Raw genomic sequence first — 14,984 nt, forward strand, 5'->3', positions numbered from 1 at the left:
CTGCTGCCTGAGCTGTGGAGGCTTATCTGGGGAATTCTGATTAGCCTGTACACTCCCACACACGCCAGCTGGGTGACCTTGGGCTAGTCACAGCTTCTCAGAGCTCTCTCAGCCCCACCTACCTCATAGGGTGTTTGTTGTGGGGGGGAAGGGCAAGGAGATTGTAAGCCCCTTTGAGTCTTCTGCAGGAGAGAAAGGGGGGATATAAATCCAAACTCTTCTTCTTCTTCTGATAGGTAGAGAGGGAGTTGTCAGTCACTGTAAGAAATCCTGTCAGTGCCTTTACATTAGCTTTCCTTAGTGCTGTACCATTGATTACAGGTTGAGAAAAGGATCCCAGCTACATTAAAGTAGTATTTGCCCTGTGTGCTGACTACATGACCACACTGAAATCAATAAAAGTGAGGCTACAAATAAATATTTAGTATGAAATTAGCTTTTATTTTTACTTCAAAATAAACACGTTTAACATTTATTCATAATAGAAACTAAGGAATTTTTTTTGAAAACCCAAAAATGTGTAAACCAATCCAAGTTTCTCCTCCCTTCCTCCCTTACAAAAGGCTGAAATCAAAGGGGATTTTGGGGTCAGTTAAAAGACACACAATAGTCCCAAAACTAGAAGGGTCAGAAAGGAAATGTTTTTCAAAGTATTATATGGGAGTAAAAAGAAAAGCCTTGCTAAGGTAATTGGTGAAGTTCAATCAAAGCCATGCAACCTATTTCTGGTACCTCAGCAATGGGAACAGATGCTCAGGCATTTCAGAAGTTTACACTATCGACGCTTTAACAGTCCCTTCCAATCCCTGTTCACCAGAGAGATGTCTTATAGTTGAATTTCAACTTCAGCAGGTACTTCAAGTTTACCTGAGCAACATCATAGACAATATATCTGTGGGAAACAATGGATTAAGGAAAGGTTTATTTTTTTAAAGGGAAGTACCTTGAAGAACATCAGCATGAAGTAAGATTCTACGGCTTGCACTCGCAGAAAGTGATTATGATGGTGGTCCTTCCCTCACCTTTCTCTTCCCACACCAGCCCCCTGCAATGCTGAAAAGTCATTCCTGCAGGTCAAACAGCCTGTGGCCAAAAACGTCACTGAGACAAGGAGATGAAGTGGGCATGGGGAAGATCACGAAAATGTCTCACCTTGCTCTTGCATCATCAGAAAACCTGGCAGAAGTACTACAATATAGCAAAAGCTTTTTGGTGCTAGAAGAGGGCAGGGGTGATTTTGTCACATTCCCTCACTGACTGCAGCCTCCATAACATTTTGTCAGCACCCTGTAATAGACCTAGAAGCAAACTGGCAAATACTGTAGCTGCAGATGCACTGTAACACCTGACAGATAGTGTCAGTCAAGACAAGGACGGTTGTGTCCTGAATGATATGCCAGGTACCACATAACATCCCTATCTCCTACAGGAAACAATATCGGTTAATGAGAAGTACCGCTGCAAAAAGCATCACAGGTTGGTCCAGAGTGTGCCCAATTTGAATAGCTGTTTTGCCTCTACAGCCTCTATCTGATCAACTCCCTTCCTGATAGCAGTGGAAACCAATGTCATTCATGCCAAGCTTTCCAAGCAACAAATAATGCCCCCCCACCCCCCCGGCTTGAGAGGCCAAGACTCTTCTCTGATGGCCTTCAGTTAGGTGGAAGCAGCTTCCTTCAGACAGGCAGCCAGCTTTGTCATGGTGATTATGGAATGATACCCTCCCTTAAAAAATTGCTTCAAAGGATACTCATTATATAGAAGACAGGTGTTGCTAACTCCCGATGGGATTCCTTTGCCTAAAGGAACATCTACACCATCAAGAGAGATAGTGGCTGAGGGATCAGGTGCAGTTTTGCCCAAGCCTGTATTAGGAAGGAAAGCAAAAAACAGCATTCATGTTGGCAAGTTCACTTCTGCATTGAAAACCCTTTGAGCTTGTCAAAACTACTCGTGGTAAAACAGGTTGGAATCCCCACTCTGACATGGAAGTTTACTGGAATCTACTGGAAGTCTGCCATGGAGGTCAAAAAAACTCAGGCCCCTTCCGCACACGCAAAATAATGCGTTTTCAAACCACTTTCACAACTATTTGCAAGTGGATTTTGCCATTACGCACAGCTTCAAAGAACACTGAAAGCAGTTTGAAAGTGCATTATTCTGCATGTGCGGAATGAGCCTCAGCCCAACCTTAATCATGGGGTTCTTCTGAGAACAAAATGGCAGACAAATTATGAAGCAAGCCGTTTTGGGTTCCTGTCTGGAAGAAAGGTACAAATGAAGTGAATAAATAGATGTATTTATTCTTCCCCTCTTTGTCATTTGCTCTTGAGGGGACTATTTTAAGTGCTATCCAAATGGGCTGAACACAAGTTTTCCAGAGGTTAGGGGGGAAAAGTAATTCCTTTGAAGGGGCATTATTATTATTATTTAGCTTTATATACTGTCCTTCCACACATGGGCTTGGGACAGTTTCCAACACTTCAAACAATTTCAGTTTAACAATTTAAAACTCATACTGAAACTCACAAAATAATGCTGAGTATTTAATAGTCTTATAATTATCCAAAATTCCTTTGGATTCGTTTTACTTTTTTCTTGCTAGGTCCCAAGAACTCATGGTGGGTTACAATATATCCTTATCTCATTTTATTCACAGATTGTAAAGAGGTAATTTGGATCAAGGCTACTTAACAAGCTCTATGGCTGAACAAGCATCTCTCATCTTCTGGTCCCCAGTCTACATGGTATGGTACTTTGGCTTTAATATATATGAAACTTCATTTTCTGTTTCCACCATCTTGTCAACTAAAATTCTTTGCCCTGGACAACTGAAGCAGACTGCTCAAATTCTTTAGATTTTTAGCATAATATCATATTAAGACTAAAATAATACTAAGGAACATCCCCCTACTATGCTTCAAGAATTTACCTACAGTTACTATAACAACACTTTTTCATACACACTCAAATGAGATTTACCTTTAACACTGTGTTTTCCTTTCGGCACCTTGGTGATATGGGAAGCATTCTTCATTTCATACCTATCAAACGGAATGATGGTTACTTAGAGTAAGGTACCAATGCAAACACTCAAACAAAAAACCTACTCTGCAGATAATACTAGTTCACAGCTACATATTTTGCTGCTTTAGGATGCAACAGTGTAGCATGCCTTATGTTTTCTTGCTATGCTTTAAGACACACATTTTGTGCCAAACAATATACCAATTTACACTTCTCAAACAACCCATAGTAAGTTATTATTTTAAAACTATTGAATGTTTTCCTAAAGAAAACTAGTCTTCCTAAAGAAAACTAGTCTTCCACTGATGGTTATCTCCTGCAAGTTTTACAAAGCTTTCATAAATACAAATTACTTACATATTTCCCAGGGCAACTTCTCCCAGCAAGATTAAGCCTACAGAATCATTTTGAGAAGTATGACAATAGTTGGCGCTCTTGGACACCATATCCGCAAAATATATTCCTTTACCAAACATGTAGCCGGTCTAGGGAGAGAACAACATTTGCAGTTTAACAGCAAGTGATACTATGAAAAAGTCTTTCCAACACTGCCTTATCAGTCTAGTGGGAGGGGTGGCTGAGCTAAGACTGCAGCTTCTTGTCCTGCCAAACCTATCCAAAAACACAAAACAGTAGAAGGTGGTAAGGATGGGGGGAGGAAAAAGTCACGCTTAAGAAACATGCCTTGCTATTCTGTGCAACTGTCTTCCTTATTTCCTGTGGTATGACCAACTGTCATCCTGCAGGCCAGGGAGAAATGTTTTCCATGTCACATTGGACAGCAGTTCTCAGTAAGAGAGCTTGCTTTATCCAATAAGCACTGTGGGTCGAGATTGCACAGATTAATTTGTGAAAGGATAGTGAACAGATGATACTGCCTTGCAGCTGGAGGTTGGACAAGATGGCCTTTGGGTTGCTTGAACCTCTGCAACTCAAAGGCTATTTATTATTATTATTATTATTATTATTATTATTATTATTATTATTATTATTATTATTATTATTATTATAGTAGATTTCACAGCTGCCAGTTCTTTAGCTGGTTGTTGGTCATTCATTACAATTCAAGCCTCACCCAGAGGCCAAGGAAGTTGTAATGTATCAGCATAGTTTTCATGCGGATCCCAGCAGGGCGACCTTCTGAATTTGACAGATGTTAATTTTGTCAATTCAAAGATGTTTCAAGTACTGCCCTAGTGTTTTTGGGATGGCGCCCAGGGTGCTGATTACCACTGGGACGACCTCAGCTGGTTTCTGTCATAGTCACTGAAACTCGATTTTCAAATCGTGGCATCTAGTGACCTTCTTGTGTTCTTTTTCAATGACCCAGCTGTCACCAGGTACTGCTATGTCAATGATGGTCACTTTCTTGTCCTAAATCATGGTGTATTGTGTTCCAATACTTTGTCCGTTTTTTTTCATTATTATTATTAAACTGAGTAGAATTCAGGATGCTCCAGAGACAAACCAATACCCAGAAATCAGGTTTTAGGAATACTGGCAGAGTTCTGAAAATGTAAGATATACAAGTATAAAATATAAGCCTTGACCAATATTATCATATTGAGCAAAGGCCATAACAATATAGTCTAGCCAGAGCAACATCTGAAACATTCCAAATGGTACCCCTTGTATATATTCTTGGCTGTGTATTTCTGTATTAGCAATAGAAACCATATCTGTATGCAGGAAAAGTATGTAGGAAGCGAAGCAGAATCATACCTGCTATTCTCACCTTCAAGTGTTCAAACTGTCAGCAGTAGGATATATGGGCATACAAACTGATTACCCATGCAGGTGCTCTCCCCACAATCAGGAACTCCTGAAAAGCAGCATTCCCAATGGTGTGGCCTATGCACAAGTTTGTAGCATCAATGCCAAGTTTAGGCTATATGCATCTGAACTGCCCCTTTCCCCCATCTAGGTGCACTGCTGGTAAACAAGTATGCTAAATGTACAGGGCCACCATAGGCCAGGAATTCCAGTGTAGTAGGAAACTGAAAAACTCAAGATGTCTACAAAAAACCAGTTAGTTCACAGCATTTTACATACCACAGGGGCCTCAGGTGGAGCTATTCGGAGACCCTGTGATAAGATACCAGCAAAATTGGTAGTGCGAGAACCATGCCAAAGCAGCTGCCGGTTATGTAGCTCCTTGAATGGTTTGTAACGCTGACTTTCTCCTTCGCGTTCAATCTTGAAAACCTGTGGGAAGGGAACAATTTTTTTTTAATAATGTGTAGCAAAACCACATTTGAAAAGAAAGTGCACCAGGAAAATAAATGCCTTAAATTATAATGAACATGTATGAGCACATAGAATGTGTCCTATGCTACTAAGCAAGTTTTCTGTTAAAGTTTTACGTTCAACCACTCTTCTCTCATCTGAAAGCAACTATGAATTTAGCTTTAGGGATAAAAAAGGTGCAAGGATTTACAATTAAAATTGCAATTTGCTAATTATATTAAACCAACTGAAAATTTAAGACTGTTCTGAAGACTTGAATTTCCACTGAGAATAATAACTATGTAAAATTTGACTATGAATTAATAAGATGCTGGGTGTGCGTATGTATGTATTCTAATTTGAGCAGATTGCACACATCAAGGAGGGGGGCGGCTTAGGAAATCCCCCAACATGCTGCTCTGTACTACTTCATTTTCTCTCGCTGGACCTTGACCTCTTGCAAGGCATCTAGGAATGCTCCCTCAGGCTGTTGAATCCTTGTTACCTTGGCCACTGTGCTCCACCTCTCCAGGGTGAGAAGTTCAAGATGGCTCTGGGACAGTTGAACTGGCACAGATGTGGCTGCACACACCCTGCCCTGCTCTCTTATTGCTTGAGAATAGCTTGGGCTGCAGAGGTAAGGTGTAGGCCTGTGCAGCCTGAAGCCAGAAGATCCTGGTCAGGCAGGTGAGGGAAAAGAATTTGCACTTGCACTTGAAAGGGGCTGAGTCAGCACAGACTTCCAAGGATTCTCTGGTCCATTCTAAGCATGGGATACAGCCACCGCTATCCACAGCTGTCGTTTCATATAGAAGGGAAGCATAACGAATTCTGTCCGGATTGTCACAAACGTTCTTTCTCTTTATGCTACAGTACAACTTCCCACACAAACAACATAGTTCAATGCAAAGATTAGCGAACTGCTCAACATAGAGCAAATAAAAAGGAAAGGAAATCAACTAATTCTGTGTTTCAATTCGAAGTATAGACAATCTTTAATCAGAACCTACCTCCAGGACTTTCAAGTCATAAGCATTGTGAGTACTGGCATGAGTATTCTTAACATACTGCTTTATGATCTTGGCCTCTTCTGAATTCTTGTCTACTACCTATGGGGGAAGAGGACAAAATGTGCTTTTTGAAAATATATGAGACAAAAATGAATGTAAGAAAAGGGGTGAGGGTTTCATCCCACAGAACTACAGACTGAGTTACCATATTTATCCAGAAAGGAAGACAACCCTCCTAAAAAGAAGTTATACATAAAGTTATATGTTTAAAAAGTTAGTGTTTATGTTTGTGCATGAATGAAAGATGACCCCTTCTTTCTCAACAGCACACTTGAAAAAAGCCCTAATCTTCCTTTTGGGTAAATACAATATTTGTTTGGTTTCTCCAGCTGTGTTGCATAAGTTGCTTTTAGCATTATCAATCAAACCCCACAACAGAACATTAGAAAAGGTCACTCAGGTCCTATTCATAATGTGGACAGTGCTATTTTACCTTGATATCTGTTTTAAGTTTTTCATAGTTCACATCTATTGGATCTTTATCCCCGTCCTGACCTCCACTTCTGAGTAGGCTGTAGGCGACTTCAATATCAAGCAGATTGTCCAGCATCTCTACTTTGGACTAGGAGGAAGAAGACAATGTGTTTGTTTGTGTACTGAACATTTTCTGTGACCCAGTGAAACCATGGAGTCTACAACTAGTTTTATATCATTAAGTCAATTACAAGCTCAGCAGGTCCTTTCATCAACAGAAGCACAAGCCTTGCTTACTTTTTATTTCATCCTTTCCCAAAGGGCTGGGGACCTATGTACAGGATTTGCCCTTCCCAGACAAACATTTCCACCTCACACTCTGGAATGAAGGATGAAGCTCAGAGACGGCAACCACCCAATAAGCTTCATGGCCAAGTGAAGATTTGAACCTGTATGTCATATTCTGTCCACTATCCCATGTTGGCTGAGGAAACCCTACACTGCATGCAAGTAAGCTAAAGCAGGTGTTCTTAATCTCATAGTTTTCAAGAATAAGAATACAACCGATAGCAACGCGCAGAAAGCACATACAGCACTCAAGTTAATACCGTAATGTATTCTAGGTTGTTCAATAGCGGAGGCTTCTTCATCCCAAAGTCATGAGGAATTAGTGTGTAGAAGCGATTGGAGAGATCTAATATCTGTGAATCTGTTCCGCCATTAGAAACTGCCTAAATAGGAAGGCAAACAAGCAAAATCAAAAACTTGTGCAGCAACAATACTGAGATACTTTGCTTAACAGATCTATGCAACAGAATGGAGACTGCACTAGTGGAAAACAGATCCAACGTGAATAATTTACAGTGCAACCCTACGCAGAATAATAGCCCACAAAAGCTCTCTCTTCTGAGTGGATATTGCCAGTGTCTGATAAAGAGAGTTTTGACTCAGGTTGAGTCCCTGCTCCTGGACCCTTTCTTGGTATGCAGGGAAGAACACTACAAAATGAGCTGACAGTATGATGTTTTCAAAGCAACAGCATCAATGTATAAAAGTCATCAGTCTAACTTAATTTCACATGCTTCTCCTACCACACCACGTAATACTAAATAACCAAATTAGGGCTATTCTGCAGCCAGATCCCAACCCTACAAATCAGTTGATATGTAGTCAGACCAGGCCTTTTTTGATGAAACATTAATAATCTCTTCAAATGCAATGAACTGGAACAGAACAAAGCCATCATTTTTGCTGTAGCCAGGAGTCCTCACCTTGCCTTCATTAAGTGTAAGTTGTAGAAGTAGCTAAAATCAGCCCACTCCCAGCAAGCCTTATGAATTCCCCCAATCAACACAACAGTTTTTCATGCTTACCTGCTGAACATCATTAAGAATGGAGTATGCACTCTGGATCTGCCTCTTGCTCAGTTTCCCCAAAGGCATTTTCTGGAGATCAATCTGACAGTGAGACAAATAGAAGTAGTTAAAGCAGAACTTTAATTTTTCAGTAGAAGTATCTTTCACAACAAGTACCCGGAATCTCTGACATACAACAACTCTGCATAAAAGCTAATTTAAGCAATCACAATGTAAAGTGCTATGGAACTCTCAGAGGACTGTACCATCTATGTATGTTAGAAAACAATATTTATAAGCCTTTATTATAAAGCCTTTGTTTTGAATAGTGTTTGCCTACACATTTTGAGTATTTTAATATCAATGGTATTTTGCTAATGTCCCCATTTTCAAACTTGAGCTAAACAGGTCAAGGATACAGTAATAAAATAGCATTTCCTTGTATTAACTGGTTCATAAACTGCCACAGAAAACTCTTTGCAGAATACAAGTAGCAGTTTAGTGCCAGGTAAATTCATACATAGGCCACTCCCTTCTGCCACAGGGAGAGAGGAGGCACAGCCTGTTGAACTGCAAGAATGCTATGGCTCTCAAAGTGTAAAAAGGTGTTGCTTTTTTATCAAATGAAGGAATGAAATAATTATTAACAAGGATTATTAGCAACCTCAAATTCCACCATGGCTTTCTTCATGCTCTCAACATCAAAGATCATCTTAATGAGATCCTGGACTGGCTTTGGAAGCTTTGATTTGGTTCCGGCACTAACTGTCAGTTTCTTTACTGCTTCTTCATCCTAGAGGGGAAAAAAGTGTTAATTACACCCATAGGCAGAATTGCTCAGTTAAACCAGCCAAGCTGGAGGTGGAGTATGTGTTCAGTTCTCTTATTTTACCTGGTTAACTGGGAACTCTAACCCAATAATTTAGACCACTGGTTGTAGAGAACAAACAAATACCCAGTTTGATTCACAATCAAAGCAAAAAGCAGGAAATAAGTAAAAGGCACTAAATTATTATTTTTTAAACAAATAGATTCTCAACTATTAACTTCCTCAAACCTGGAGATCTCAGTGCTCCAGAAACCTCTGCATACTACCCCTAAATGGACAGGTTGGTGGAACAGATGCTCAAGGGGATGCTCTGGCAGCTGCACTATTGAGCGGGAAATCAGGTGGGCCATGACAGAAAAGGTGCTGTAGCAGTTAAATTTTGCAGGTTGATCTTTAAATGTTTCAGTGCTTTGATTCAGCAGACACACATCTAGCTGTGATAGATAAGAAGAAAAGTTTGCTTTCTCTCCTGTAAGTAGTCTCAAGGCAGCTTACAAACTCCTTTTCCCTTCCTCTTTTCACAACAGACACCTTGTGAGGTGGGGGAGCTGAGAGAGTTCTGAGAGAACTGTGATTAGCTCAAGGTAACCCAGCAGGCTTCACGTGTAGAAGTGAGGAAACAAATCCAGTTTACTAGATAAGACTCCACCGTTCATGTGGAGGAGTGATGAATCAAACCTGGTTCTCCAGATTTTGGGGATGGGGTGGTATAAAAGATCCTTGGGGATGGGGCGGTATAAAAATCTAAATAATAAATAAATAAATTAGAAGCCAACTGCCCCTAACCGCTATACTACACTGGCTCACACTACACTGGCAGCACCTACACTTATAGTTGGGACTCTTTACATAGTTGAAAATAACTTTTATATAGATGGCCTTGACAAGGAAGCAAGTTCCCCTTTGATATCAGTAACATTACTAGATACCTGTCCATAGTCTATTTCCAGAGGATAGAATTTTTTGGGATATTTGGTGAAATTTGTAGAATGCCAGGAGTTTCCAGTCTTGTCTTCATACAGGTTCAGAAAATGTTCAATGGCTTCCTCTTTCGATGGCATCTGCTCCAGCTTGTTGCTTCCAATTACTGTGCCAACACGGCCCCAGGAACGGAACACCCAGTATCTACAAACAACGGAGAAGCAGGAAAAGGGGATTAAACTATGTGGCCTTGGTCTGGTAGTTTTTGCTCCATTTTTTGGCCTACATCTATGGCTGACATCTTCAGAGGCATGTCATGGCATGATATGTTTCTCTCCTCACTCCCCCTCCCACCTGTGCGGTGGACAAAACACCACACAATCACTCCACACTGTGCCACAGAGAGAAATACATCTTCCCGAGACATGCCTCTGAGGGTGTCAGACACAGTTGCAGCCAGAACGTTAGGAGTAAAAACTACCAGGCCCCAGCCACACAGCCGAGAAGCCTTCTGAAGGAACACCTAAAGCATGTGTTCATTTAGGGACCTAAAAGCTGCACTAACAAATGTTGACTTTTTTTAAAAAAAGTCCCAATTCCTGCTGCATTAGACTTCCAGGGGTTTGACAAAACAGGCAGCAGTCAAAGCCTCATGCCACTCACTGGTCAATGATTCCTGCAACCTAGAAATTTTGCATATTTCTGCAGCAGATTTTATCATGCTAACATTTACATTCCAACACAGCTGAAGCTTTCATTTGCAGAACAAAACCAGCATGGGCAGTACAGAATGAGTGGTTTTGATCAGCAGAAGTCTACAGGGTGGGGAAAAGTTAACCCAATCAGTCACTGATTCTTTTGTAAAAAGGATTTGTAAAAATCCTTAAATGTAGTCCTCAGATAACAAAGGGAGGGTTTCAAATTAGGTTTGCCTGGCACTGCTCCAGATAGAACTGGTTCAGGTTCTTAGAAGCAAAAAATTGAACTGATTTTTGAGTTTGGCATTTCTGATCAGGTCTTATGAAACTATTGTTAAAAGGAATATGTACAACAAAACTCAAACTGTATTGCAACAGGGGAGACAAAAGCATGTATTCGGGAAAGAGGCAAATCCAACCTGATTTCCTTGTCGTCTTCCAACAGCTGAAGTTTGTAATAGGAGTTGGTTCCCTTGACAATATCTACCAGGCCAAGAGTGGCACTGAAGATTTTGCCACCTTTTTCAAAGACGTGAGCAGAATCTTCTAAGCCTGTGAGGATGAGCAATGAATTAAGGACAGGAAAAAAAACCATTTTGATCTCACTATTATTAAATTTTAACATATTACACAATAAGATAATTCCCTCCCCTTTCCCAGATTCACATAGGAAGGCATCTACAAATAGCATTTCAACTGTGGTTGTGAACACTACTTTGAAAACTGCTAGGCAATGAAAAAATATCTGGATAGTTCCATTAAAAAAAACCACCTCCATTCAACCAGTCTCACAATAAGGCAGAAGAACACAGCTGTTCAAAAGTAAAAAAAATATTGTATACATTCACATTACAAGCAGGATAAACTTTCCTGGAGAATGCTGCTTGAAGTTTGTTAAAGAATCCTGAGAGTCAGCCAGCTTTGGTCCTTCACAGTTGCCGTCATCAGTGTCCAGCTCATTTGTGTAGCAGAAGCAGAAAGTCAGCAAACAAGCAGCAGTACAGTCCATGGGAGGCAATTCCAAGACATGCTTTAAGACATTTACTCAGTTTTGCATTATGTGGGAAGGTCTTTAAAATGAACTAGGAGCTCCTAATGAGCTAGAAGACGCCTTGTAGAAGATGCCAGGCAGTCCAACGTGGGTGGTGGGCCTTGAACTTCAGAACATCTCTAGGTTCCAAATTAGCAAAAACTGACCCAAGTATCAGAAGAAGGGATAACAGGCACAAGGGTGTTCTGTAGTTACCTGAGTCAGGATCCACAGCAGCACCTCCTTTCACTGTCAGCTTCATTGTCTTTTCAGACTTGCTGGTTCCTATAAACAAAAATTGAATGTTTTGTTAATGTACATAAAATATCTTCTCTAGTCACAGAACAAGAGCTACAAAAAGTATAACTTTTCACAACTATAGCAGATCTGGGGGAATAGTTATCCTGTCTGGTTTCAATCCCAACAAGGAAGTTTTGCCTTAGGACTAAATGTTTGCAGGGAACCAAATATATCCTGTTAAATTCCCTCTGAAAAAGGGTTTTTAATGCATACCTCTTCATGCAAAGAGCAGCATTTTCAATCCTCCTAAAGGAACTGCATAAAGAATTAACTCCTGGATTATGAGAAATAAAAATTTCATATTCTTTAAGCCTTGGCCCTTACAGATTCTTCTGTTAATGTTAAGGGAGCTTCTGTATCTTAAACTTGATTTCTAGTCAGGCAATCCAGTTTAGAGAATTTAATCCTCTCCCTTTATTCTTGCTTCCTCAGGGAGGTAGTAGAGCCACAGATTTAAATGAAGGAAAGATTTAGCCACAGAAGATGAAGGAAAGGGTTCCTCAAACATGAAGGAAAAGGCTAGCCCCCTGAGCCTGGCTTCAGCTGAAAAAGGACAGGATAGGAAGCCTAATTAAAAAATAATAATTTCCTCACCATAAATACGAATGGCTTTTTATAACTCAGTAAACACACACCTGTATTCTTAAGAGGGAGGAAAAAGGATTCAGGCATCTGGCACTTGCCAGATTTAATGTTATGCCCTCCTCTTTTCTTTGTGGCAGGTTCAGTAATCTTGAAAAAACTCAAAGATTATGTTAGTGCAATCAAACTCAGATTGAAACTATAGCCCATTCTCTCTTTCACTGCCCAAGAACCAAGAGAGTCAGAGACAGATATGTAAATTCCATCCCATTATTTACTATGGCTCTTGCAGAATCGGTTGCTATTCCAATCCTTTTGAACTACACCGACCCTGAGATTGTTGCAAACTTTCTCCTCAAAATAATCGAATGTAAATAACCTATTAATGGGTCTATGTATGTATACAGCAAATGTAATTAACTTTTCTCTTCTTTATTATGCCACCTTATTCTAATACTTTACTGTAATATTATAATATATTATGATTGGAATGTAGCATGTTTCTGTAGCTGCCCTTGAAATGTTTACTTGCAGTATCAAGTTCAGATTCAATGTGTGTTGAAATTTCTGTCTTTCTCTGTTCAGTTTTCTTTTTCTAATGCCAATATAGGCTTGATGATGATGATGATGATTCAGGCATCTTTCCTCTAACTTGCTGCATTTGACTGGCATTCATACCATAATGCTTCGTAATGCTGGAAAATTGCAATGCCCAACCCAAAAAGCATGCATACTAGAATGATCAGAAATGTCAAAGGAAAACTTTTCATACTTGGTCTGAGGTGCAATGAGGTCATGCTGCTTTTTAAACTGCATACTCCCTCCCCCACTGATTTCCCTTCTCATTCTTCTCTCAAAACACTGAAAGGTTGTTTTTTTATTTAGATGGGGGGATACGTCAAGGTACAATGTACATAAAATATCTTCTCTAGTCACAGAACAAGAGCTGCAAAAAGTATAACTTTTGTGAATCTCAACCCACCAGTGGTAGCTAAGCTGAGAATCACCAGCAGATGCAAGGACGTAGGTAAGGGTTTTTTTCCCCCCCGGGTTCAACCCCCCATTACATGTCTGAAGCTCTGCACCCCCGTTTGTGTTTTTTTGGTATTTTTTAGTGCTTTTTTGTTTTTGGCCTATAGGGAGCACAGCTTTTGGGCTAGCAGCACCAAAATTTCAGGGATCTTTTGGGAGACCCTCCTGATGATACCACCCAGGTTTGGTTCAGAGGGTCCAAAGTTATGGACTCCCAAAGGGGGTGCCCCCATTCCCCATTGTTTCCAATGGGAGCTAATAGAAGATGGGGGCTTCACCTTTGAGGGTCCATAACTTTGGACCTCCTGAATCAAACGTCACCAAACCTGGGTGGTATCATCAGGAGTCTCCTAAAGATACCCTGAAATTTTGGTGCTGCTAGATTAACAATTGCACCCCTGACAGCAGGCATCCCCCAAATTTCCCCAGATTCTCCTTTTAAATTCACCCCCTTTGGTATGGATTTAAAGGGAGAATCTGAGGTCCCCAGTTTAAACGTTGAAAATGATGCTGTTTCAGGGTGGGGGATAAATAATCCATCCCAAAACAGCATCACTTTAAATTTTGTTCTAACTAGGGACCCCGGATTTTCCCTTTAAGGTGGATTTAAAAGGAGAATCTGGGCTCCCTAGTTTAAACACCATTGAAAGTGATGCTGTTTGGGGGTGGATTCCAGCATCCCATAGGGGGGCACCCATGGCGGGGCACAAAACTCAGATTCAGCTACATTTTCCCTAGCTACGCCTCTGCCTGGAGGGGAGAGCAGAAGAAACTGCCAGCTGGGAGCCCAGCCGGGGGGGGGGGGGGCACAGGGCAGGGGAGTCTGCCGTACCTGGCCTCGGAGAGCTGCTTTTATAAGCACAGAGGCTGGGGGCGGGGCTTGGGGAAGTGTGGTCATGCCCCCCAAGGGCCAGTGGGGGCGTGGCCACACTCCCCAAACCCACCCCATTAAAAAATCTATACCTATATTACTGGGCAGATGACATACATTAGAGATGAATTTCAGCTAAATATTAAGGGGTTTGACATGTCAGACCACTGTCTGCTTTAAGGTTCTTTAAGGCTCTTCATCTTCGCTTCTAAGGTTATTTTCAATGCATTAAACTTAACAATCCAATTAATATATACCAGTATAACACTTTGGGACCTTCCAATGCAGCAAATAACTTTAGCTGTCATGGGAAAAATCAAGTACTGACAACATGCCCTTTGAATGTTTTCTTCACCTTGCTCGTCCTTGTTCTTGCCAGTGCTTTTTGTGTTTGAATGCCCACTGGATCTTCCTCCTATGGACACTTCCTTGTGCTCCTGTTTAACTTCTGAGCCCCAGGGTGAAAGAGCATGAAGTGACAGAAGCTCCTCAAAGCTCTTGCTGGAGGATTTTATGTCCTGGAGAAACTCCTCTGACACCACACGCACTTGTGCCTCCTTCGCTTCTTCCATCTTCTTGCTCATTTTCTCAACTTCCTCTGGAAGATTAAAAAAAACAAAAAATGAAAA

At 40.8% G+C, this 14,984-nt stretch overlaps 1 protein-coding gene across 1 annotated transcript in view; it reads right to left on the reverse strand.

Annotated features, from left to right (window-relative positions):
- Window positions 1-420: 420 nt before the first annotated feature.
- Window positions 421-14,984, reverse strand: part of PARP1 (poly(ADP-ribose) polymerase 1) — a 34,675-nt gene continuing 20,111 nt past the window's right edge. The window contains exons 10-23 of the mRNA XM_048507669.1: window positions 14,711-14,953; window positions 11,787-11,855; window positions 10,960-11,092; window positions 9,851-10,046; window positions 8,757-8,885; window positions 8,111-8,194; window positions 7,346-7,468; window positions 6,757-6,885; window positions 6,264-6,362; window positions 5,080-5,232; window positions 3,385-3,512; window positions 2,983-3,044; window positions 1,751-1,865; window positions 421-892 (exon numbers count right to left, since the gene is read on the reverse strand). Coding sequence (XP_048363626.1) covers window positions 811-892; window positions 1,751-1,865; window positions 2,983-3,044; window positions 3,385-3,512; window positions 5,080-5,232; window positions 6,264-6,362; window positions 6,757-6,885; window positions 7,346-7,468; window positions 8,111-8,194; window positions 8,757-8,885; window positions 9,851-10,046; window positions 10,960-11,092; window positions 11,787-11,855; window positions 14,711-14,953 — 1,745 coding nt within the window. The 3' untranslated portion in view covers window positions 421-810. The remainder of the gene's footprint in view (window positions 893-1,750; window positions 1,866-2,982; window positions 3,045-3,384; window positions 3,513-5,079; window positions 5,233-6,263; window positions 6,363-6,756; window positions 6,886-7,345; window positions 7,469-8,110; window positions 8,195-8,756; window positions 8,886-9,850; window positions 10,047-10,959; window positions 11,093-11,786; window positions 11,856-14,710; window positions 14,954-14,984) is intronic.

This window comes from Sphaerodactylus townsendi, linkage group LG01, assembly GCF_021028975.2.
Source record: "Sphaerodactylus townsendi isolate TG3544 linkage group LG01, MPM_Stown_v2.3, whole genome shotgun sequence".
In the NCBI taxonomy this organism is placed as follows: Eukaryota; Metazoa; Chordata; class Lepidosauria; order Squamata; family Sphaerodactylidae; genus Sphaerodactylus; species Sphaerodactylus townsendi.